At 41.9% G+C, this 23,489-nt stretch overlaps 1 protein-coding gene across 2 annotated transcripts; it reads right to left on the reverse strand.

Annotated features, from left to right (window-relative positions):
* Window positions 1-10,500: 10,500 nt before the first annotated feature.
* On the reverse strand, window positions 10,501-22,882 carry LOC113037487 (C-1-tetrahydrofolate synthase, cytoplasmic-like). Of its 2 annotated transcripts, none has more exons than XM_026194628.1 (12): window positions 21,655-22,882; window positions 20,314-20,416; window positions 20,148-20,232; window positions 18,941-19,000; window positions 14,934-14,987; window positions 14,709-14,845; window positions 14,498-14,598; window positions 13,944-14,080; window positions 13,683-13,794; window positions 13,299-13,426; window positions 11,124-11,188; window positions 10,501-10,925 (listed from the first exon to the last, which is right to left on the reverse strand). In XM_026194628.1, the coding sequence occupies exons 2-11, from the start codon at window positions 20,412-20,414 to the stop codon at window positions 11,141-11,143; spliced, it is 963 nt and encodes a 320-aa protein (XP_026050413.1). In that variant the 5' UTR covers window positions 20,415-20,416; window positions 21,655-22,882; the 3' UTR covers window positions 10,501-10,925; window positions 11,124-11,140. The 2 variants fall into 2 exon arrangements, with proteins under 2 accessions (XP_026050413.1, XP_026050412.1); XM_026194627.1 differs by lacking the exon at window positions 21,655-22,882 and adding an exon at window positions 21,385-21,588.
* Window positions 22,883-23,489: the final 607 nt, after the last annotated feature.

Here is a 23,489-nt window from a genome sequence, read left to right on the forward strand (position 1 = left end):
TTACACTGTTTCTTTTATTTTGTATTAAAAATTAAACTCTTTTAAACTGACTGTGCGCCTACGGCTCTGTCCTATTTTAAATAGGTACCTACCACGGGTCACATATAGTTAGGTAGGAGTCAGACCATGTTTCTTTTTAGCTGAAAAACATTACACCAGGTAACCTGCAGTGTTGAAAACTTTTCCGTCGATGTTTGCTACCCTACAATCCGCCCTACTCTGTAGTAAAATCAGCAACATCTGACTGTCCTGTTGCTCCCACTATAGCCTATTTAAAATCTAAAACTTAAAATTGTCCGTAACCTACTGTTGTTACCACTGTCCTGTTTGAAATGGATACTAACTAGCTAACTGACTGAATGCCCATTAGCCTTATAACTCCTGTTGTGTGTGTGTGTGTGTGTGTGTGTGTGTGTGTGTGTGTGTACAGAGCGACAGCCAGGTTCATAATGGATATAAGGAAGTTTATTCAAAAAAGGAGCCACATTCAGGTAAAAGTGTAAAATCAAATGATCTGTCTCTCAAGAATAATGTTGGATCAGTCTCAAAAAGTGCAGGATCTTGGACTTTGCAGCTCCCTCTGCAGCTGGATCATTAGCTTCCTGTCTGACAGACGCCAAGTGGTCAGACTGGGCAGCATCACCTCATCCCCCGTCACACTGAACACTGGTGCTCCACAGGGGTGTGTACTGAGCCCTCTCCTGTACTCACTCTACACCTACGACTGCACAGCCACTAACAGCTCCAACATCATTGTGAAGTTTGCGGACGACACTACAGTGGTGGGTCTTATCACCAACGGTGATGAGACGGCTTACAGGGAGGAGGTCAGCGCCCTGACCCACTGGTGTCAAGACAACCATCTCACCCTCAACATCGCAAAGACAAAGGAGTTGATAGTGGACTTCCGGAGGTGCAGAGAAGTACACACCCCCATCACCATCAACGGCGCTGCTGTGGAGAGAGTGAGCAGCTTCCGGTTCCTTGGTGTACATCTGGCTGAGGATCTTATGTGGTCAGTACACACAAACAAAACAGTGAAGAAGGCCCAGCAGCGCCTCTTCTTTCTCAGGAGACTGAAAAGATTCGGCATGAGCCCCCGCATCCTCAGGACCTTCTATCACTGTGCCATTGAGAGCATCCTCACTGGATGCATCACCACCTGGTATGGCAACAGCACCGCCTACAACTGCAAAGTTCTCCAGCGAGTAGTGCGGTGCTCTGAACGGATAATTGGAGGTGAGCTTCCCTCCCTCCAAGACATCTACAGGAAGCGGTGCCTGAGGAAAGCGGGGAGGATCATCAAGGACTCCAGTCACCCCAGCCATAAACTGTTCAGACTACTTCCATCAGGAAGGAGGTTCTGCAGCATCCGGTCCCGTACCAGCAGACTGAGAGACAGCTTCTTCCATCAGGCCATCAGACTGCTGAACACATCATAGACACCTCACCCTCACAACTAGAACTTCAACATTTTGCACTCCATACTGTACAGTAATGCCACTGTTTTGCACATGTCTCACTCTGTATATTTTATCTTATATATTTTATTTATTGTTTACTCTATTTAATTTGTAAAATATGTGTACACACACACACACACACACACACACACACACACACACACACACACACACGTAGAAAAATATTTAGTATACACATCCAGAAATGCATATACTATTATATATTGTACATATAATTATTAGTTTCAGATGTAGCCATTCTTGTATTTTGCTTGTTTACATTATTGTATTTTGCACAACTCTGTTGCCTGTGAAGCTCGCACACAAGAATTTCACTCACATGTGCTGTACCAATGTACCTGCACATGTGATGTGACAATAAAAGTGATTTGATTTGCATAATGACTGAAACCAGCTCACCTAAGGAACAATGGGCTGGGAGGTCAGTTCCTTAATCTTAATTATGCAGATTCTCATGACCATTGATGAACAACCACTGACCAAAACCCACTGATGTGTGGTTCAGTCACAACTCTACTGAAACCTCAGCCAGTAATAGGTAGGCCAACTTTTGGACCGTCCAGTTGTCTGTATGACTGCCGCAGTACGTAGATCACATTTGCACACTATCAGAAAGTGCCAAACAGCCCTGGTGGAGTGAGGAGCTGTAAAGAGAAGCAGATGCTCTGTTTATATTCTAAAAATGTTTTAAGCTAACTTGTTTCAAAGATTCTGTACAGCAGCTTTAAATGTTTTCCAAAAGCACACATACACCTACCTTATCAGTGTTTCTCAAATTTTTTACAGTGTGTACCACCTGAGAAAATGTCAAGCTCTCCCAAGTACCACTATGAAAGCATGACACTCATAAATCTTACAACATAAAATTAGTATCTGCAGTAAAGATTTTTTCATACATTTGATACATTCTACCACAGGCAAAGTTGCCTCCATTTTTATAGTTTTTTTATCAATATTTTGTAATAATTTATTCTGCTTTGGGAGGAGGTTTTTTTTATGTATCTGTATTATTACTGTTGACTTTTTACTCACTATGAGCATTATTCATTATCCTCCCCCAGTAATTAAGGTTAGGATATCAGGGCTCTAGACTAACCTTTTGACATGGGCGCACCGGTACGCCTAACTTTAAAAATTTAGGCGTACCGGCACAAAAGTTAGGCGCACTCAAATTTTTCAACCGCATCGCTTAACACCGCAGTTTTACATGTGCACTTTCTTTGGGGGGGGGGGGGAGTCCATACAGACAATATTAATTTCTAAATTATTAACTAACAAACTTGTGCTTAAAGTGCTTTGTCAATATTGTAGAAAATGTTAAAAACTTGATCATCATCTTGGCCTCCTCCGACGACCTGTTTGCTGCTGTCTGCTGCTGAAAGGCCGTGGGGAGAGGGGACACTTGGGCAGTGCATTTACTGCAGCATATAATGTGTTTTCTGGATACACTGTGCTTTTTCAGCATTCAAATATTGATGGCACCGTGTCAGAGCACTGGCTATGAATTTCAGACAGATCAGGCCTTAACTTAACAAAAACGTTATCAATAGTTCTTTTCATCTTTTCTTATTACCCACAGCTACAGTACATCCACTTCTCTCAGGCCTAGGCTGCTCACTAGGGCTGAGTATCATCACTGATTTCTATAATCCATTCAATTCCGGTTCTCAAAGTCCTGATTTGATTCAATTTAGCCTCAGACAGTCAGAAATATTATAATTCTGATCATTTATCAGTACTGATACACATGAGACTTCATCAGAATTGTGAAAATCACAGCAGATGCCTTTGTGTGAAAGTAACTGAGAATAAAACACAGGAAAACATGAAGGAGATTTTCCTGGTCTGGCTTTTTATAGCAGATAACCTTAAAAATATTCTGCAATTTTGCATAATTTTAAGAAATTTTAATTTCTTCAGTATTGAACAGCAGAAATTAGGCTTTCTTGTCCGAGGTCATTTAAGTGAAAAAAGAAAAAGCGCTGTAAACAACGCTAGACTGGTGGGTAATAAGCGAATGAATAATGCAGAAAACAGATTTGAGACGGGAAACTGTTCCTGAAGTACAGAGAGAGAGAGAGCTGTGCAGGAAGTGTGATTTTTATCGTGGTGGAAGCAAAACAGCAAAAGTCAGAGGGAATTCATGACGACATTGATCAAATGTGAAGCGCAGTTTGCTGCTTCTTTTGCTGCAGGCTCGGTGAATTTTGGTTGGAGAGAGGCAAAACCTGCAGCTCAGAATCAGCGCAAAAAGACGTAAACACAGCGCGGACCTGAAGAATCGCTAAGCTCCGACAGCGTGTAGTGTTCAGGCCGTCGGGTGAGAAAGCCGAGAAAGACGAAGCTGATTCTGATGTGTTGGGTCCGCTCCGTGTTTAGGTCTTTGTGTGGAATCCGTTAATGAATTGATATCGCTTTATTCAAGCTACTCACCTCTCTCTTCCACCTGCACTTTCAACTGGACCACGGCCAATCAGAGAGGTCCCGCCCCTGACTATCTCTGATTGGTTTAGTCCACGATAGGGGCATAATGTGTGTCTGTTGTTGACCACACGGAGAGTTACAGAGATTTTTTTTTTGTTACCGGAACAGTTGGTCGCACCTGTGCGACCAAATATTTATTTTTAGTCGCACCACTGAAAAATTTGGTCGCATTTGCGACCAAATTGGTCGCACTCTAGAGCCCTGGATATGTATTTTTTTTTTATTCCAGAAGTCTCATGGTGACGTGTAAAGTTTATCTTGCCTGGCTGGGCAGTTCTCTGGGTGCTCAGCACCCCCAAAGCCCTAATCCTAGAATCGCTGCTGTAATATATCCTCAGATTATTATGATATATATATATATATATATATGTGTATATATATACATATACATATATATATATATATATATATATATATAACATGAGAAGCTGGAGAAATACCAAAGGCTCAGAGAAGAGCTCGAGAGGATGTGGAGGGTGAAGGTAACGGTGGTCCCCGTGGTAATCGGAGCACTAGGTGCGGTGACCCCCAAGCTAGGCGAGTGGCTCCAGCAGATCCCGGGAATAACATTGGAGATCTCTGTCCAGAAGAGCGCAGTCCTGGGAACAGCTAAGATACTGCGCAGGACCCTCAAGCTCCCAGGCCTCTGGTAGAGGACCCGAGCTCGAAGGATAAACCGCCCGCAGGGGCGTGCTGGGTGTTTTATATATAACAATTAGCTAATGTTGTTCATGAGACTAAAGTCATCTCACTTTGGTAATGTAAATATAATATAGCCAATATTATATTTATTGTCAGATTATTATGATAATTATTATGATATATATATATATATATATATATATATATATATATATATATATATATATATATATATATATATATATATATATATATATATATATATATATATATATATATATTACAGGATATATTACAGCAGTGAGCGTGAACTCTGGGTCAAAGATTCAAGTTGCAGTTATTTGTATTTCCTATCACCTTAAATCTTCACTCAAAGACAAGTATCTTTGACAGTGTATGTACAGATGTATAAGAGACAAATATTGTTCGTTTAATTTGTTGGCATTATTACATTTGGCTCAATGCCTACATATATGTGCTAAAAGAAAATGTAGGAGCTGTGAAAACTGTTTCTGATAAAATGAAGAGTAGACTGATATATTAAATATTCCTTTATTGGGTGAGAAAATCAGACCATGTCATAACTGCTTTAAGTCATACAGAACAGATATCAGAGCCTTAAACAGGCTGGCTTCTGCTAAATGGGTCAAACTGGGCAGAAAGTATACAAACACATAACATCCTTATAGAATATGATGTAACACTGTAGATCAACTTACCTCAGAATATATAAAGCATATAAACAATTACAGCAATATGATGCAACAAACACAGCAGTACTACTAATCCAAAATACTCAAAGCTTCATAGAACTGAAACAAACATTTATTTTTAGCTTCATTCTGCTGCTGATACATACTTTAGGTTTCCGAGTATTAAACTTGTTGCTGCCTTTCATAGTGTGTAACGTGAAGGCCCTGAATACTTTCTCCCACACTGAAAACACTGGAATGATAAAATTATTTGAACATTACCTAATAAGACTGATTCAGGACAGACAGTTATTTTAAACTTTTCTAGCAGTCCTTCACAAACAGGGAACAGTCTGTCTATTCTCTCCATCTGTCAGCTGCTGCTGGCTCTTCCTCCTCTTCCTCACACACTGCTGAGTTTGTCCTGGTGGATCATCAGGGGTGCAAAGCCTCACAGATGATGTGCAGCAGTGGGTCCCTCAGTCTGTCCTCACTCTGGACACTTGCAGTTGTCACACATGGAAATCAAATGTGTGATAAGCTGCAGCATTCAAACACAAGTGTGACTTATAAATACATGTTCAGACTTTTATTACACAATCAGAGAGAAAGAAAAGAAGAGAGAGTGCAGGACAGACAGACAGGTGACAGTCTCAGGTGTATACACTGCTACAAACAGGAGGATTTAGTGTTTGTGTTATTACGAGTACTAAACAAGAAGAGTTCTCAGATGGTACAGTGGACACATGTGTGACTCCTGTGATTAAAGCATCTTTCTATCAGCTTAACGAGTGAACCATCAGTTCGTTCAAACATAAGTTAAAGTCCATTTGGCTCGACACCACCGAACAGAGGCAGCAATATAACATAACTAACATTAACAGTGCAGTGAATCCTGCTTGTGCCGTGATATTCAGGACTGCAAACCGAGCAGCATCACTGACTTTCAGCTTGTTGTGTTTGTGGATATATGACTGACTTTAATTATCCATAAAATCATCACATTCTCTGTAAAATTAAGGCCAACTATTGAACGGCGTATAAAGTAAAGGCTTTAAAACCAAGTTAACACTGCAAGTACTAGCATCACTAATGTCACATAACTTTGCCGACATGTGGCCAACAGTAATGTTTTAATGTTCTTCATTATTAAACATTCGCACATAAATAAGTGACATAATATTCAGTACTTACTTTTGAAAGTTTACTCTTCGGCAATGTTCCCTCTAATTTTTCATGTGTCTGAGGGAACACACAAACTCCCTGAGCAGTCCCTTGGACCACTGTGAGCAACAGCAGACGTGTGCACTGTGGTCACGCCAGCATCGAATCCATCCAAGTTACATGGTTTATTAAAATAATCAAATTACAGCATTTACATTTATGTTAGTCTACTTTTAATTAACTGCTTTAGCCGACTTACAATGAAAATTAAAAAAAAAAATGTTATTCATGACCTGTGTAGTATGTTAACACTATTGGAAGTAAAAATAACTCCAATTTTGAAAACACGGCTTTCTTTTTTTTTTTTTATAAAGCTCTGACTTGCTATCACAGCTCTGAGTCCTGTAATGCCCAGTCTGCAAAATACAGTATGTAATGACAAATGTTGGGCAATTAATTATATAGTTACTCCTTCAAAAAAAGTAACTGAGTTTTGCAAACAACAAAGTTTTTTTCAGCTGTTTACCTAAAAATGCAGCCAAAGCGTTTTTTTAAATAAACATTTCAAACTATTTACAGAACAATCAGCTGTTCTGCATCAAATTTGATGCCACACAAATTATTTGTGCCACTCCAAAAATGTATTTCTGTCCACTATGAGATAAAGGAGAACAACAGCCTGATACCTGCAGGCCTGACAACAGGAGATGTATCACTCCTGTACCACCTGTAACATTCAGTAGTTGCCTCATTGTTCTGTCACACACAACAGAATTATTGACTACACTACACACTAACTACACAAGATTTTCGCTAAACGTCGCAAATCTCTCACATCTCAAAACATTGCTGTCATTCCTAAAACTTCCCCCTTCCTAAACAACTAAATGCCATGTTGCCATATCAGTTTTTGAGTGGTCGACATGGTACATTTTCCCACCAATAGGAAAGGGTGGGAGTTTTTTGGTTTTGTTTTTGCTCACAGGCGGAGAGTGTTTTCCTTATAAAACACAGTTTTTACCGTTTCTTCCTGCAGTAAATATAAACAATGATAGTATTCAGGAAAAAAACAAACATTGCAGATATTTTTTATCATAACTCTGGTTTTACGTGACCTATCAACACAATTTAAAAACTGGTATAAAGTCCACATTTTTTCCGTCAATTGTTCCATCTGTCCTGCTCACATCTCCAATGTACGCGTTGTCATTAACGTGGCTTCACTCCACATCAGCCACGCCGCTTTGCTAGCTAAAACACTGGTGTCGGCACATAAGGACGCTGTCATAGCCTGCCAACGAAGTTGATTAGCTGTGTATATACGAATGTGAATCACATTATTGGCTGGACTATGGGATAAGATGGCATCGTTCTAATCCCATACGGGAGCAGCCAGTCACTTACTGACTAACACTGCAAAACAGAATTGTTAAAGTATTGTGACAGCCAGTGGGCTGGCCTTGTGTTTTGGTTTTTCTGTTACCTGTTTCTTGCAGGTAGGTGGAGCTGACCAAATTATAGATGCAGCACACCTAAGAAGGCCAGTCCCAATGTATAAAGACACCTTGACTCTCTCCGTCTGGCACCCATCAAGTTCATTTGAGGCTTCAGTTATGGCTGTTTTGTCCTTTAAATTGTGTTGAAGTTGCTTCACCTTATTTTCATTAAATATATCTTACAATGTTTAAAAGCCTGTGTGTGGTCTCCCACTTGCTTGTCACTTCCTTTGAGCCGGGTTGTGACAGTATTAATTGTAATTTCTGTGCGGAGAAAACTCTTAGGAGGCAAGAAACACAGACTCAAAGATTTTTACATGTACATGGGCGATGCCCCGACACGATCTCTGCACCAACGTGTGCACTGTGTGTGTGTCACAGAGGAATCGCGCGGGGCTCTCAGTACATCCTTTATTTATACTCAAACAACAACAGGCGTGGCATATATAGAATTCAATAACAACTCCTTAAAAGGAAAAACCGTTAGCTATCTGTTGAAACAGGAGGTAGCTGTTTTGCTGTCACAGCACATATTTTCTCACACAATGTCTCACTTCCCTTTCCTGCAGTTGTACGACTCATATGCTCTTCTTCCTTTAAATGAAGCTACAAATAAACATAACACAAAACTCAAAATCTCCCAACAATTTCAATTTGGGTTAGATTTTTTTTTGTGCGCAACGCAGATTTTCTGTGCGCAGAGACCATGCCAGCAGTGCGCAATTGCGCACGTGCGCAGCTTAGAGGGAACATTGCTCTTCGGCCGCTGCGCTTCAGGCATCTGCCATCTTTTTCCGAACAAAATATCCACACTCACCGCCGCGCTATGAATTGTGGGATGTATGGGACCATGAAGTCTATGCCAGACTACACTTCAAATTTGGGAAAATGAAGGGCGCATTTGAAGTACACTTCGAATTGGGACACCCTTCATCGCGTCGCTGTGACGTAATTGGCCTGCCTTGAGCTGTGTCCCAAAACGTAGGCCGCATCCTTCGGAGGACCCTGCCTTCGCGGTCAATGTGGGCCAGGTCCTTCGAAGACCAAGAAGGCCGGAAGTGCGAGACTGTGAAATGGGACAGTCTAGCCTTCAGATTTATGTCACCGCTGTCTCGGTGGAGTTTAATAAACTCAGCCGTCTGCTCCTTGCTATCTAAAATACAACAGGACACTGGGGTAAATTCTCGACCGTCTCACACTTCTGTGTAATCCGTTTTCTGTTTGACATTTATTCAGCTTTGTGAAAATCCCGGAGGAACCCACCCGATGGATTAATAAAGTTTTATTTAATCTAATCTAATAACTTTGATCTCAGCCAACCAGATTTACTCCGGAACAAAAAAAACACAGAAAAAAGCCAAACAATTACATTTTTAAGTTATCGGAGTGACTTATATATCATGTTTAACCTGAGTAACGAAAGACAGCAGGGGTCTGAAAACGATGAAGCCAGGAGTCCGCTGCTCTTGCTGGTTCGAGTGACGATTGAACCCCCCGGCTAGCTATTGAGCGGGTGGGTAACAGACATTTCCGAAAACGTCAGAGCACTTCTGCAAATATGTGAATATGCAAATATATCTTGAAAAACCAAGCAGGTTATTCAACTACATTCTTGCCTGAAAATATGTTCAAAGTTATTTTTGTGACCCAGAAAGAGTAATAAGAGTAATATTAAAACTTAGTAGCGGCCGCCGTTGTTGAAAACTGGAATTGGCTGGGCCGGGCAATGAATTCTGGGATATATGGTGGGCCACAAAGGACACACCCGACCCGTCCTTCAAATTCGGGGAAATGAAGGACGCATTTGTCGGCCACATTTGAAGGAGTCGACGAATTGGGACAGCCTTCGTCGCCTGGCTGTGACGTAATCGGCCTTCAAATGCGGTCTCCAAAGGATGCAGTCTACGTTTTGGGACACAGCTTGAGTCTCTGCTCTCAGCTCTGAGTCAAGCAGGGAGTTTATTTTGAAGATTTTGGTCATATCCGTCAGATTTGGGGACAGATGACAAACATTTTAGTGTGCATTGTTTCTCGCAGTCATCCATGTTTTATATGCGGCCAGATGTTTTTGTTCTTCAGGTTTGTGTCTCTAATAAAAATAACAGAATGTATAAATGAGTTTGAATACTTAACTTTATTGAACACTTCATTTAGACAGAGTACAATTAGAAGTAAATTTTCAGATTTACACGTTATTTGCATGATGAAACCTCAAACACGTGTTCTAATAAAATAATATTATATGATCTTTTCTGCCAATAACCAATACATTGATCCTTCATAAATCTCTGGTTAGTCTGCCTGACTTCAGTTGCCAGCAGGAAGCAGCTGACGATGTTTCCATGACAACAACCTCTGATCCCTGAGCAAACAAAGCTGCTGATGATTTTGAAGGTGAACACGTGATGGATAAGAACTTCGTGGGGCTTTTATTGTGAAAAGCTGCAACTTTGACTCAATTGAGCTTCATATGAACATCCTTGCATTCAAGGATGTTCATATGAAGCTCGATTTAGTCAAAGTTGCAGCTTTTCACAATAAAAGCCCCACGAAGTTCTTATCCATCACTTCTTTTAAACTGAAAGTACAGAAACTGTTACTGTCAGAGATTTTTTTATACAAGAAGGTAAACGATTTTTACTATTTAAAAATCAAAGTAACAAAAGAATGAAAATAAATAAATGCTGGGCATGTACTTACACCTGGTTTAATACTGCAGGAAAGCGCAGCACCCACAGCCTCATCGAGCTCAGTGCGTCTGAACTCTGAGGTCCTGCTGGAGTCACAGTCAAACTTTGACAGACGTCAGAAATCTCTCAGATCAGAAAATAAATTACAGAAAAAAATTAAGACAAAAGAAAAAATACGGACGAGTTCAGCCTCTGAAACAAGAAGTGTTTCTGCTTTCATTCTGACGATGTCATCTCTGTGTATGAGCTGTTCACCTGTCCACAGCTGTCTGCCTACAGGGATACAAACAAAGTGAAGAAACTGTCAGTTATAAGAACCCAAACAAAAATACATTTAATCATTTATACATGTGCAGTTTTTTTGGTTGCAGAGTGTCCTTCAGTGACAAAAACTGATCATGACAATAAATTAGCTCTGATGAATTTAGAGGAAACCCTGGTTGGAATTTGAAAGTTTGAGCCGAGTTTTACCCGTCAGTGTCGATGTTTCATCTCCTCAACTTCAGGAGGAAGCGCTGAGCACTCTGCACCGTATTCTGAAACAAAGAAAAACCACAATAGGAACCGATTAAAGAAAAACCACAATAGGAACCGATTAACCGTCAGACCTGCCAACACTCCCAATCTTCCGATTTTAAGACCACCCCCATTTTCACCCCATTTCCCCATTTTCGAAACTCCTCAGATTTGTGTGTTTGTTTCCCAAGTTGCTGCTTACATTTTCAACTGAACTAGATCAGCCGATATGCAGACAATTTTCTTTTGTACCTATTAAATCTTAGACCATCAGGCTCCATGTTTTCTACTGTTTTCAATTTGTTCTGCACATATAGCATACAGTCAGGTCCATATATATTTGGCCACTGACACAAAAAAGAGTTTTTTTTTTGCCTGTTTACTGAAACATATTCCAATTATAGTTATATGACGAACATGGACATAATGTGGATACCCTCAGCTTTCATTTGAGCGTATCCACATTCAAATTGGATGATGGGTTTAGGAGTATCAGCTCCTCAACATGTGCCAACTTGTTTTTAAAATAAAAAGTAATTGGACAGTTGACTAAAAGGCTATTTCATGGGAAGGTGTGGGCAACTCCTTCATGTCATTATCAATTAAGCAGATAAAAGACCTGGAGTTTATTTGAGGTGCGGTGCTTGCATTTGGAAGATTTTTCTTGAGCAGAAAACATGCAGTCAAAGGAGCTCTCCATACACGTGAAACAAGCCATCTTTAAATTGTGAAAACAGAATAAAAACATTAGAGAATACAATATTAGGAGTGGCAAAATCTACAGTTTTGGTACATGCCGAGAAAGAAAAAAAGCACTGGTGAACAATGCAAAAAGACCTGGACATCCACGGAAGGCAACAGTGGTGGATGATTACAGAATCATTGAAGAGAAACCCCTTCACAACAGCCAACCACGTGAATAACACTCTCCAGGAGGTAAAAGTACGGATATCCAAGTCTACCATAAAGAGAAGACTGCATGAAAGTAAATACAGAGAGTTCAGTGCAGGGTGCAAGCGACTTGTAAGCCTCATGAATAGAAAGGTTAAACTGGACTTTGCTGAAAAACATCTAAAAAAGCCAGCACAGTTCAGGAAAAACATTCTTTGGACAGATGAGTTTAAGAAAAAGGTGGGGAGACGGTGCCGAACAGCACATGATCCAAAGCATACTACATCATGCACACATTTTGCACAATTTCCTCCTGTAAAAGTCATATTTGTATATATTGGACCTATTTCTTATATTTTGTTCTAAAATATTGTATTATTTAATTTAGTTCAGCCTGTTACTGTTATTGTCTTGAAGTGGTTGCAACCAACATAATTTCCTTAGGGATGATTAAACTATTCTGATTCTGATTAAAACACAATGGAGGCAGTGTGATGGCTGCCAGTGGCACTGGGACACTAGTGTTTATTGATGATATGACACAGGACTGAAGCAGCTAAATGATTTCTGAGGTGTTCAGAGACAAACTGTCTGCTCAAATCCAGCTAAATGAAGTCCAGTTGATTGGACAGTGTTTCATAATACAGATGGACAATAACCCAAAAATACAGTCAAAATCCAGGAGTTTATTAAAGCAAAGTGGAAAATTCATGAATTACCAAGTCAGTTAGCTGATCTTAACCCAACCGAGCATTTCACTTCATGATGTCCATGACTTCAGGTTGTCAGTGCCAGCAATAAGTTTTCAACCAAGTTAGAAATGAATATTTTATTTTCACTTATTTAATTTGTCAGATTACGTCTGAGCCCCTGAAATGAAGGAATTGTGTTAAAAAATATTTATCGCCTTTTTATGCAATCTTTTTGTTCAACCCAACTTAAAGCTGAAAGTCTACTCTTCAACTGGATCTGACTTGTTTCCTTTAAAATTAATTGTGGTAATGTACAGAACCACAAAAGCTGTGTCTGATTGGATGAAAGAGCTCTTATGAGGAGATCATTTAACCTGTTTTAAGTTTTTGTCATTCATGCATCTAAAATGATTTGATTTCATTTGAATTTGATAAAAAATAAAAGTATGTAATGCTCAAAAGTAAAAGAGTAAAATCTGATGAGACTGAAAAGTAAAACAAAAATAAAAACATAAATAAATAAAATAAAATAAAATAAAATAAATACCTCCATGAGCATGGCCACCGTCATTGGCCCCACCCCTCCTGGAACAGGTGTGATGTATCCTGCTCTCTGACTGGCGGAGGAGTAGTGAACGTCTCCAACCACTCGCTTACCGCTGGGCCTTGTCTCATCTGTAGCAGGGGTCAAAGGTCACAGAGTGAATCATTTTAAAGAATTACAGTTTTAAAGCTCAGAGCTAAACTTGGTCATTGGTTTATATTTTCCACTGCAGATCATTTTAGGATTGATTCACTCGCAGGATTGTTTCCACCCAGCTGGGGTTCCTGTGGAAACAATCCTGCTTCTGATTGGTTAAAAAGAAAAGAAAAAAAAAACAAGCTGCTGGCTGGAAAAAGGAAGTCAATAAGCGTAAGGGGATGCTGATACCGGGGACATGGTTAATTCCACAGTCAATGACCACGGCACCCTCCTTCACCCACTCTCCTCTCACCATCTCTGCTCTGCCGGCCCCCACCACTAGGATATCAGCCCGGCCCACCTGCAGACGCAAGAAGTGTTTGAGTGATGGAGGCAATCTGTTCTGTTTGATTTTAAAGGTGATTTTGTTTGAATTTTAACTTTTTAATTTTGCTTTTTAGGTTAGCTTTTATTCATTTCATGATTTATTTCGTATCTGCATGTTGTTACCTGCTCAGGTAGGTCAGGTGTCTTTGAGTGGCAGGTGGTCACAGTGGCATGGTTCCACAGCAGCAGGTCGTGCATCGGAGCGCCAACGATTTTACTGCGACCAATAACCACCGCGTGCTTCCCCGCCACAAACACGCCTGCACAGGTACAGGAAGTCACAGGCAAAGGTGTTTACTGGAACTGTCAGTGATGATGTTTGTATGTCTGATGAACAACAAACACATGATTTCAGATTTACAATCATGTGGTTACAATTATGTGTCTGCAGCAGGTCTTTACACCTAACCACCGTTTATCCCCAGGAGACGCATCCGCCACTTTCAACGAATGACATAATGTTCACAGTGTTCCCAATGTTCTGAATGTTCTCGGTGTTGCCAATAGTCCCAGCTTTCTGAATGTTCTCAGAATTCCCAATGTTCCCAGTGTTTCTAGTGTGCTGAATGTTCTCAGTGTTCCCAGTGTTCTGAATGTTCTCAGTATTCCCAATGTTCCCAGTTTTCTGAATGTTCTCAGAATTCCCAATGTTCCCAGTGTTCCCAGTGTGCTGCTACCTGTCTGTCTGATGAGCTCCATGCAGGCGTTGGGGGTGCAGGGGATGAAGCAGTCATTCAGATCTCCTCGAGACAGTTTACCTGCATTAATGCAGCTCAGCCTGCACACACACACACACACACACACACACACACACACACACACACACACACACACAGTGTTAGTGATGAGTATTTGGTGATGAACACAGGAAGTGATGCGCTCACTGACCCATCTACGTCTTTTTGCGAGGACACAGCGTTGGTGACGAACTCAGTGTCAATGCAGTTTGCGGAGTCCAATGGCAGCTGCACGATCAGACCGTGTACGCACGCGTTCTCATTCACAGACATGATGCTGTGCAGCACCTGCAGGGCGACAGAAAACAAGAACCAATCAGACCTTCGATCACGTCACGGAGAAAAGATGATGACGATGAAGATGATGCATGAAGACCTCGTCCTGCGTGGTTGTGTTCGGCAGCCGGATATGTTTGGCTTCAATTCCAACCTGCAGGAAACAAAGTGAAGCTGCATCAGCCCACTGTGTGCGTGTGTGTGTGTGCATGTGTGTGTACGGAAGGACCAGAGGTTATGGTTAGGTTGAGGCTGAGGTTTAAGCTGAGGGTTAAGGTTAGTGTTACGGCCCCTAGCCTTGGAAGAAGTGAGCCAGACTTCCTTCAAGCAAATTTGAGTGTGACAACACACTCAGACAATTGGCTGCCTGGGAACCTGTGGCTTGCACCTCCAGGGAAAGTCTATTGGACCAGCTGAGGGATGCTAGACCAATCAGTGACTGATTGGGCACACTTGCATCTTTAAAAGTAGGGATGGGTATCGTTTAGGTTTTATCCGATACCGGTGCCAAATCGGTACTTTTGAAACGGTGCCGGTGCTCAAACGGTGCTCAAACCGGTGGTCAAACCGGTGCTTAAAGAATGGAGAACACAAAATTGGTCCAAAAACCTCTCATGTTCAGCTGTTTTTTGTAAAAAGATAACAATGTTAGCCTTTTCTGCAGCTATGGGGCATATATGGTATCACTCTTGGCTGGAAGCAGTGCTTAAACAATGGAAAAAACACAAACTTTGTCCAAAAACCTCTCATGTTTAACTGTTTTCCACTTTTTCTTTGGTCATTTTAGCCTTTTTAGCCAGGGTGAAGGGAGTATCTGCCATCAAACAAGAAGACAGCTGCATGTAGCTATGATGATGTTTGCTAGCTCACCTTACATGCATTAATGTAATAACGTGGTTAGCCTACTCAACGTAAATTAGCTACTCACGCAGAGAAGAACGGCTGCTGCCACCATCATCCGTCATCATTTCTGCTACACTGGCAGGGCTAGGGGCCAGGACTCTCCTCTTCGTGTTTTTGGGAGATGTTGCATAACAGGCAACCCACCGGTGTTCCAGATCAACTGGCGTTTAGATCAACTGGCGTTGGTCGAACAGATGTGTGGCAGTCTTGCGTTTCAGGAGCTCCTACCGACAAACCAGCAAAAAAACACCAAATGTGTCATCTGTGACACTTGTGAGGTTATCTCAAACACACTCCGTCAGTCTTGATGCTGTTGAACAACAAAATGTTTAAAAATGTGGCGAGTTTACCTGGTGATATCCTCATGCGCGACGCGATCGCGAAAACAGCAAACAAGTAACACCACGCCGTTGTTGTTCACAGGACAGCAAGAGTAAACGATCGGGAGACCCTTGTCGTCGTTATCGTTCCACTCGCACGGTTTATTTCACCGAATTCAGCGTTTTTGCTTCACAACTAAAGCGAGCAGTTTGCTCTGTGCACCAACATGGACTCGAGTCAACCAGCGCCACCTCTGGCCAAGTGCCACAGCCTACAGCCAGATCAACCTGTGACACACATCTGCACCACGTTTGAATTCGTGTCATGCACATTTGTACCTTTCAATTGTGTGTTTGTGCGTCATGCAAATAAACCTTTGAAAAGAATGAAATGATATCATATATTCCTTATTGGCCTACATTTGTACAAAATTCCAAATTATATACACAAAGTCATAGAAATCACCACTCCAATTGGTCATCATGATTTTAATATTCTCTTTTTCCATAACAATGAAATACGCCTTGGACAAATATGACACATCAATATTTCATTAGTGTTGTAACATCACATGTCGCTAGCATAGTCTGTCTGTGTCTTTTCCCTGAAAATGAATATTTCCAGCCAATATAGGCAATTCATCAACATGGCTGGAGTTATATACAGTCTGTATAAGTGTGGTTAATCTAATGAAGATTTGTAAGGAGACGGCAGTTACTGTGAATCCACAGCAGTTACACAGTGATTAGTAATAAACAGCCAGTGAGAGTGAGTGGATATGACTGTTCCCACCACTAACACATGACCATAGCCCACTACTAGATTAACTTGTGACACATCTGCACCTGCTGCTATGATCACAGTGAGTAGAGGCTGAGTGGCTGCACTTACCCCTGGTACATCCAAATCTGCCCACAAACATGTTGAAAGATGCAATGCCAGCAATGTGGATTGTCAACACTGAAAACAATCAGTAAGCAAAGACAACAGGGATCACTTTTTTCTGTTTATTTAGCACCCACAACATTTGTAGTCGCCTTCTGCACAGGGGAAGTCCACACACACTGTGTGGTACCACTTTCCACAGAAGGTGCAATCTGCAAGATTGAATGAGATTGTCAGAGTCATTGTCTGGCTGTTTATTACTAATCACCTGCTGTACATTCACAGTAACTGCCATCTCCTTACAAATGTTTATTAGATTGACCACACTTATGCAGACTGTATATCACAACCAACTCTAACATGTTTGTTTGCAGAGGGAAGACACAGACAGACTACGCTAACGACATGTGATGTTACAACACTGGTGAAATATTAGTGTGTTCACGACATTTTTCGTATGGGCAAAAGTGTTGATATCAGGATGGTGATTCTTATGTGTATGTCATTTGGCATTTTGTACAAATGTAGGCTGATATTAAATACATGATATCATTTCATTCATTTCAAAGGTTTGTTTGCATGACGCACAAACACACAATTGAAAGGTACAAATGTGCATGACACGAATTCAAACGTGGTGCAGATGTGTGTCACAGGTTGATCTGGCTGTAGGCTGTGGCACTTGGCCAGAGGTGGCGCTGGTTGACTCGAGTCCATGTTAGTGCACAGAGCAAACTGCTCGCTTTAGTTGTGGAGCAAAAACGCTGAATTCGGTGAAATAAACCGTGCGAGTGGAACGATAACGACGACAAGGGTCTCCCGATCGTTTACTCTTGCTGTCCTGTGAACAACAACGGCGTGGTGTTACTTGTTTGCTGTTTTCGCGATCGCGTCGCGCATGAGGATATCACCAGGTAAACTCGCCACATTTTTAAACATTTTGTTGTTCAACAGCATCAAGACTGACGGAGTGTGTTTGAGATAACCTCACAAGTGTCACAGATGACACATTTGGCGTTTTTTTTGCTGGTTTGTCGGTAGGAGCTCCTGAAACGCAAGACTGCCACACATCTGTTCGACCAACGCCAGTTGATCTAAACGCCAGTTGATCTGGAACACCGGCAGTAGATGTGCTCGGTGTGAGGTCTCGCGGCAAGCTATCAAATACGGCGCATTTCTGGGCTTTTAAAAAAAACGCTATGCGTCGCCAGGTGTTTCATCGGATTTGAGGTGTTACCTCCTTTGACAGTATCACAGTATCAGCTTAAAGCACTTGTTGCAGGCTGCTGAGTTTGCATCTTTTGCTATGAAGTACAGCCAGACTTTTGACCGCTTCGCCTTGGACATTTTTAATCTGTAGCTCTGCTCTAACAGAACGTACGTACCTGGCCCCGCCTACTATCCTCGGAAACGTAAAATGATTGGCTAGAATCTAAAGTGTATCACAGCTCAGGAAAAAAACGCACCGAAATAAAGCACCGAAATGTGCGCTGCTTTTCGGTCTGGTTACTACCGTTTATGTCAGAACCGGTGCCATCATGGCACCGGACACCGGTACCCATCCCTATTTAAAAGGCTGAAGAACATTCATTCTGGGTCTGCTGTTTTCAACTGAGTGTGCAGTCTGCGTGCTTCTGTCTGGTAACCTTGTTTGTAAATCCCTGTCTCGACTGAGATTCTCTTGAGTAATGTTAGTTGTGCTACAGCCCATGGGGCTAATTTTGATTTCTACTGGTTGAAGCTTTAAGCGAGGAAGTTGTTTTTGCATCGGTTGTTTGTTTGTTTGTAGTAAATGCTGCTATTATTTTTCAGTTCTCTGAGTTTTTTTGTAATAAAACATTTTCGACTCCGATCTTCCCCTTGAGAATCTCATTTATGTTACCTCCCTTAACCCCTAGCAGAGATGGTTCGTAACAGTTAGGGTAAGCAACTAAGGAAAATATTGTCAATTACATGTCTTCACTAAGATAGGAAAACGAGTGTGTGTATGTTGGTCACCTCAGCTGCAGCCTTCAGTTTGGTGCTGATGTACAGGTTAGAGTCATCTCTGTCTCCCACCTGTGACACACACATACAGTTAAAAATAGCCATCCTGCAGGATCCTGCATCCTTCTCATTCTCTGACATGTTTGTTTCCTCCTGGAGGATCCTGAGCTGCTCCCGACTTATTTGCGGCTTTTTATTTCTACATCATTCGTGTTTTTAATTTTACTGACAGAACTTCTTTGATTTTTGGTCGCTCGTTTTTGTCCCCTCAGGTTAAACTGCTGTAAGATTTTGGAGGTTTGTCCCATTTTTCACAAACAGACTGAAAATGATGGCCACGCACTCAGCAGTCACAGGTGTTTCTAATGTTCTGTCATTTATATTGTAACGACCGTGGGTTAGTGGAGCTAAACTGGCTAAACTGCTCACTAGCTAAAACGGCTAGCGGGGCGCTAGCGGCTATCGCTACACTTCACAGCGAGTGGAGAGCGCTCGTGCCTCATACACCGCACGACCCCAAGCGTCTCAGCAGCAGACTGATAATCCCCAAATGATCCAGCAGGAGGCAGTAGTGGTTCACACCAGTCATTTATTTGCCGTATTTTTTCACACCACGTAACACTGCTGACACCGAACCCCTATCACGCTCCCACCACATAGAGTCGCGGTGTCAGCCAACTATACCAATTCACCCCCCTCCACAGAACACACATCAACTTCACTGTGGCTTACATTAACATAACACTAACACAACATGCAAATCAACACATATGAACTAGCAGAACGATAGAAAACACAGAGACAACACAATACCCAGAATGCACCTGGCTAACAACCCCAGCCAGGTCATTACAATATCATTGAGGTGCACACGTCACCTGGTCACTGCTCTGTCGTAAACAGAAACGAGATGGGAGGCAGTCACATGTTTGTGTGTTTGTGTGAGAGGACCAGGAGCTCCAGCCTGAGCTGGGAGTGGAGGTCAAAGTTCAGTTGACTGGTTTCATCTGGTCACAAACACTAAAACAAAGCTGCTTTTTGTTGACAGGTGACAACAGGTGTGCACAGGTAAACTGCAGAGAGCAGCCCCGGGTAAAGTCTAGTCTGAGTTATGATGGCGGAGCTCAGAGAACGACCTGATCAGGTCACTGTGAGGTTGTTAGAAAAAAATCGGTTTGAAGTATCGCTCCATCCAGAAGGGGGCGCTTCAGGCTCTCACCTGCAGGACCACCAGGCCCGGTCTGAACCCGGAGAACTGACTCGCCATCTTCTCCACCTCCTTCTTCAGTCTCTCCCTCACTATTCTGCACACACAGCCACAGGGCTGGGGTCAAAGGTCAGACAGTTAACGGACTCAGAAGCCGTTCTGGTGGGTTGAGACTTACTTGGACGTTTTGTTCCCGGAGATGACAGTTGCTATGGAGTGCAGGCTTTGTTGGTAACCGGTGGCCCTGACACAGAGCGAGTGGGCGGCCAAGGACAACATGACTAAAAGAGAGAGCAAGAGAGAGAAAGAGCTTCAGCTGACTGAGGATAATCAATAAAATGGATGGAAAAATCTGGAAACATCTGGAAATGTGAGGGGTGATAGGCAAACCAAACTTTAGGGACTTTGATCAACTGTGACTGCGATGCATAAAATTCACAAGTTCAGAAATATTCCTGAGAAAAAAGACCTGCAGACGTTTTTACAGTGTTTCATGTCTTTATCCTCTCTGAACGTTTATCCAGCTTAGAATGGATGTGACCCAACCGATACACACGAGCTCATGACATCAACATTAAACGTTCTCTTATTTCCTGTTAGGACGATAGCACTCAGAAAGGCCGACGACACAAAATAACCCAAGAGTGAAAAGAGCAAACTTAAAGTCAAACAAAATGCCAACCGGGGCCTCAGACGGACCCAAAGCAAGAGAAAGCTCTGATATCACGAGAGGCAGGAGCTCCAGGGCGGACAGGGTTAATAACTGCAGCCGTCTCCCACAAACTGTGAGCGTGTTTAACTGTTTCCCTTCATTGTAATCCTCATCATCATCAGCATAAAGTAAACAGAGACTGAAAAAGCAGAGATACACAGAGTGACAGTCTCTGAATCTGTGATGGCTTCAAAATGAAGAACCTTTACTTTTTCTGAACTTTAATGAAGTATAAAAAGCTTCATTAAAGGTTTGGAGGGTTGTTTAAAGTTCACCGTCAGCACTCGCAGCTGCTTTTCTAACCTCACAGTGAAGCTCACATGTTAATGATTACAGCCGCTCTGCAGAGAAGAATTGAACCGAGACTTGTGCAGCTTCACACAAACACACACTCCTCTGCAGCGCTGCCACGTTCACCTCCAGCAGCTTGAAGTTTTCCAAGATTCCCGAAACTTCAGGAAACTCTATGCGACTTCAAGAAAGCTGCTGAAAGCTGCACAAGCACAAAGAGAAGCTGAAAGAGCAGCAGCTTCATACCTGAGAGGCAGAGCAGAGGCAGTGACAAAAAGCTGCAGCAGATGTTTCCGTCTCTGTGGAGCTTCTGTCAAAGTAAGGAAGCCCAGCAGTGACAAAAATACTATGTGAGGAGGGAGAGAGGCAGCCACAGCGTCTGACAGGAGTTAATTATTGACTGAACGGGTATCGCTTATTGATCGATCAGACTGAGCTGGGTATGTGGACAGCTGCACACTTCTCCTTATCTCACCTCGGTCTACAGAAGCTATGCTCATGTAGGTCTTTACTTACCTGCGCTGAGTTACCTGTACATCTGTCCACATGCTCAGAGTGCACACTAGCTCAACTTGACTTTATGAGCAGGAGTCCACTGATCGTGTGGTGTGTGGGTCACAGTCAGGAGCAAAGACCAAATCTCACATGTTGTAAAGTCTTTGTGCTTTTAAACACAAATAAAAAGTCATCTGATCATTGTTCCATTTCCTGAGCTGAGTATAACATGAGATTAACTAAAAGGTAACAGAGCTTTTATTTTGGTATAGTCCTATGACAAAAAGGAAATAGTTATACAAGTCAATGAATTTGAGTAATCAGAAAAAATAAAAGAAATACAATCTCTCCTTCCTGTCCACACTGGGACCACAGTGACTGTTAACTTTATTCATGTTATTTTATTTACTATAAGTATTTGATCACAGAAACATTCATTCTGGCCGTACACTTACAGCTGTGGTTTAACAGTTCACTTCCAATATTTTAACACAACTACACGATTCACATGTATTACTAAAATATAATAACAGTGGTAATGATAATAGAAACTTTTTTGTTCCAGCTCCACATATGCGAGCTGTATTTGTTCCTCTGTTACAAAACCCTAAAATAAAAACATTTCAGTCACTCAGAATTTCTGACACTATCATGAAGGTAACCTGAGCCTATGTGAGTGTGTTTGTGTGAGAATGTGTCTGTGTATGTATGAGGAATTACTGCTTAGAACTGAATCAAACCAGCCAGGAGAACCAGATTGATACTGGGATGGTGGACCAAAGGTCAAACCGCAGGAACCAGGAGGGACAGCCCACGCTGCTCTCAGCCAATTACATGGCAACCTGTCAGGGAGGAGGAGGGACTTGGTTTTACTTACATGGAGCCACTCTGCCGCATTTTCCGGCATTATTCTGATGCTGGGCTGCTCAGAGGACATGGTGCTGCGGTGCTTCCTGGGAAATGTAGTATAAAAAGAAAAGTGAAGAAAGGCTCACAGAGCTGAGAGACCTCACCTGCAGATTCTGCTTTCAGGGCCAAAGATCAAATCCAAAACACAACCCATCAAAAAAACCTTAATCTACACTGGCATCAGTGTTTCCGTTGAGCTGTCAGAGCCGGACCTTTAAATTTATCTGCACCAAAACACAAAAAGACACAAGAGGACACAACACACCGGATGAATTTATCAGTTTTAAAAGTCGTGAAATTGACAATAAGTTGCAAAGATTACAAATCTCCATGACAACAAACAACAGCCTGAGCTTCACACCATCACATGATGTCAGCAGGCCTGGATTGAGGAAAAATGCCAGGTGGATCACTACGACCAGTCAAAAAAAAAGATGTGCAGCAGCTTGAATGATGGATTCAGGGTCACCTGATTCAGCAGTAACTATATGCTTTAGCAAAAAGGAAAGTGTGAAGCCTAATCTTAAAAGTAGAGATAGTGTCTGTCTCCAGAATCCAAACTGGAAGCTGGTTCCACAGAAGAGGGACCTGAAACTGAAGTTGTTTCTGAAAGTGCTGTAGTAAAGTTAAAAAGGATATAATTGATCCATTGTTATCTTCTGCCCACACGGAGCAGCTGCCTGAGATACTCTCTGCAGAAGTCGATTATCTTGTTAATAATTTTACTTCTTCACTGTGAACGACTCTGGATGCTGTAGCTGCTGTGAAAAATAAATCTACATGCAAACTGAGGTTATTGTACTCGGCCCTGAAAATCTTAAAAATATGGTATCTAAGCAGATTCTTACTCTGGATGGCATTACCTTGGCCTGCAGTAACACTGTGAGGAACCTCAGAGTCTTCTTTGACCAGGATATGTTTTTCAATGCACATATTAAACAAAATGT

Source organism: Astatotilapia calliptera, chromosome 15, assembly GCF_900246225.1.
Source record: "Astatotilapia calliptera chromosome 15, fAstCal1.2, whole genome shotgun sequence".
NCBI classification, from domain to species: domain Eukaryota; kingdom Metazoa; phylum Chordata; class Actinopteri; order Cichliformes; family Cichlidae; genus Astatotilapia; species Astatotilapia calliptera.

Bases quoted from the DNA above. Each gene is read 5' to 3' on its own strand.
- LOC113037487 (XM_026194628.1), bottom strand. From the start codon at position 20,414: ATGTTGTCCTTGGCCGCCCACTCGCTCTGTGTCAGGGCCACCGGTTAC. The intron at 14,846-14,933 runs GTCTTCATGCAT...GTCGCCCTGCAG, and splicing joins ACACAACCACGCAGGACGAG to GTGCTGCACAGCATCATGTC. The intron at 13,795-13,943 runs GTAACAACATGC...TTGCGTCTGCAG, and splicing joins CACCTGACCTACCTGAGCAG to GTGGGCCGGGCTGATATCCT.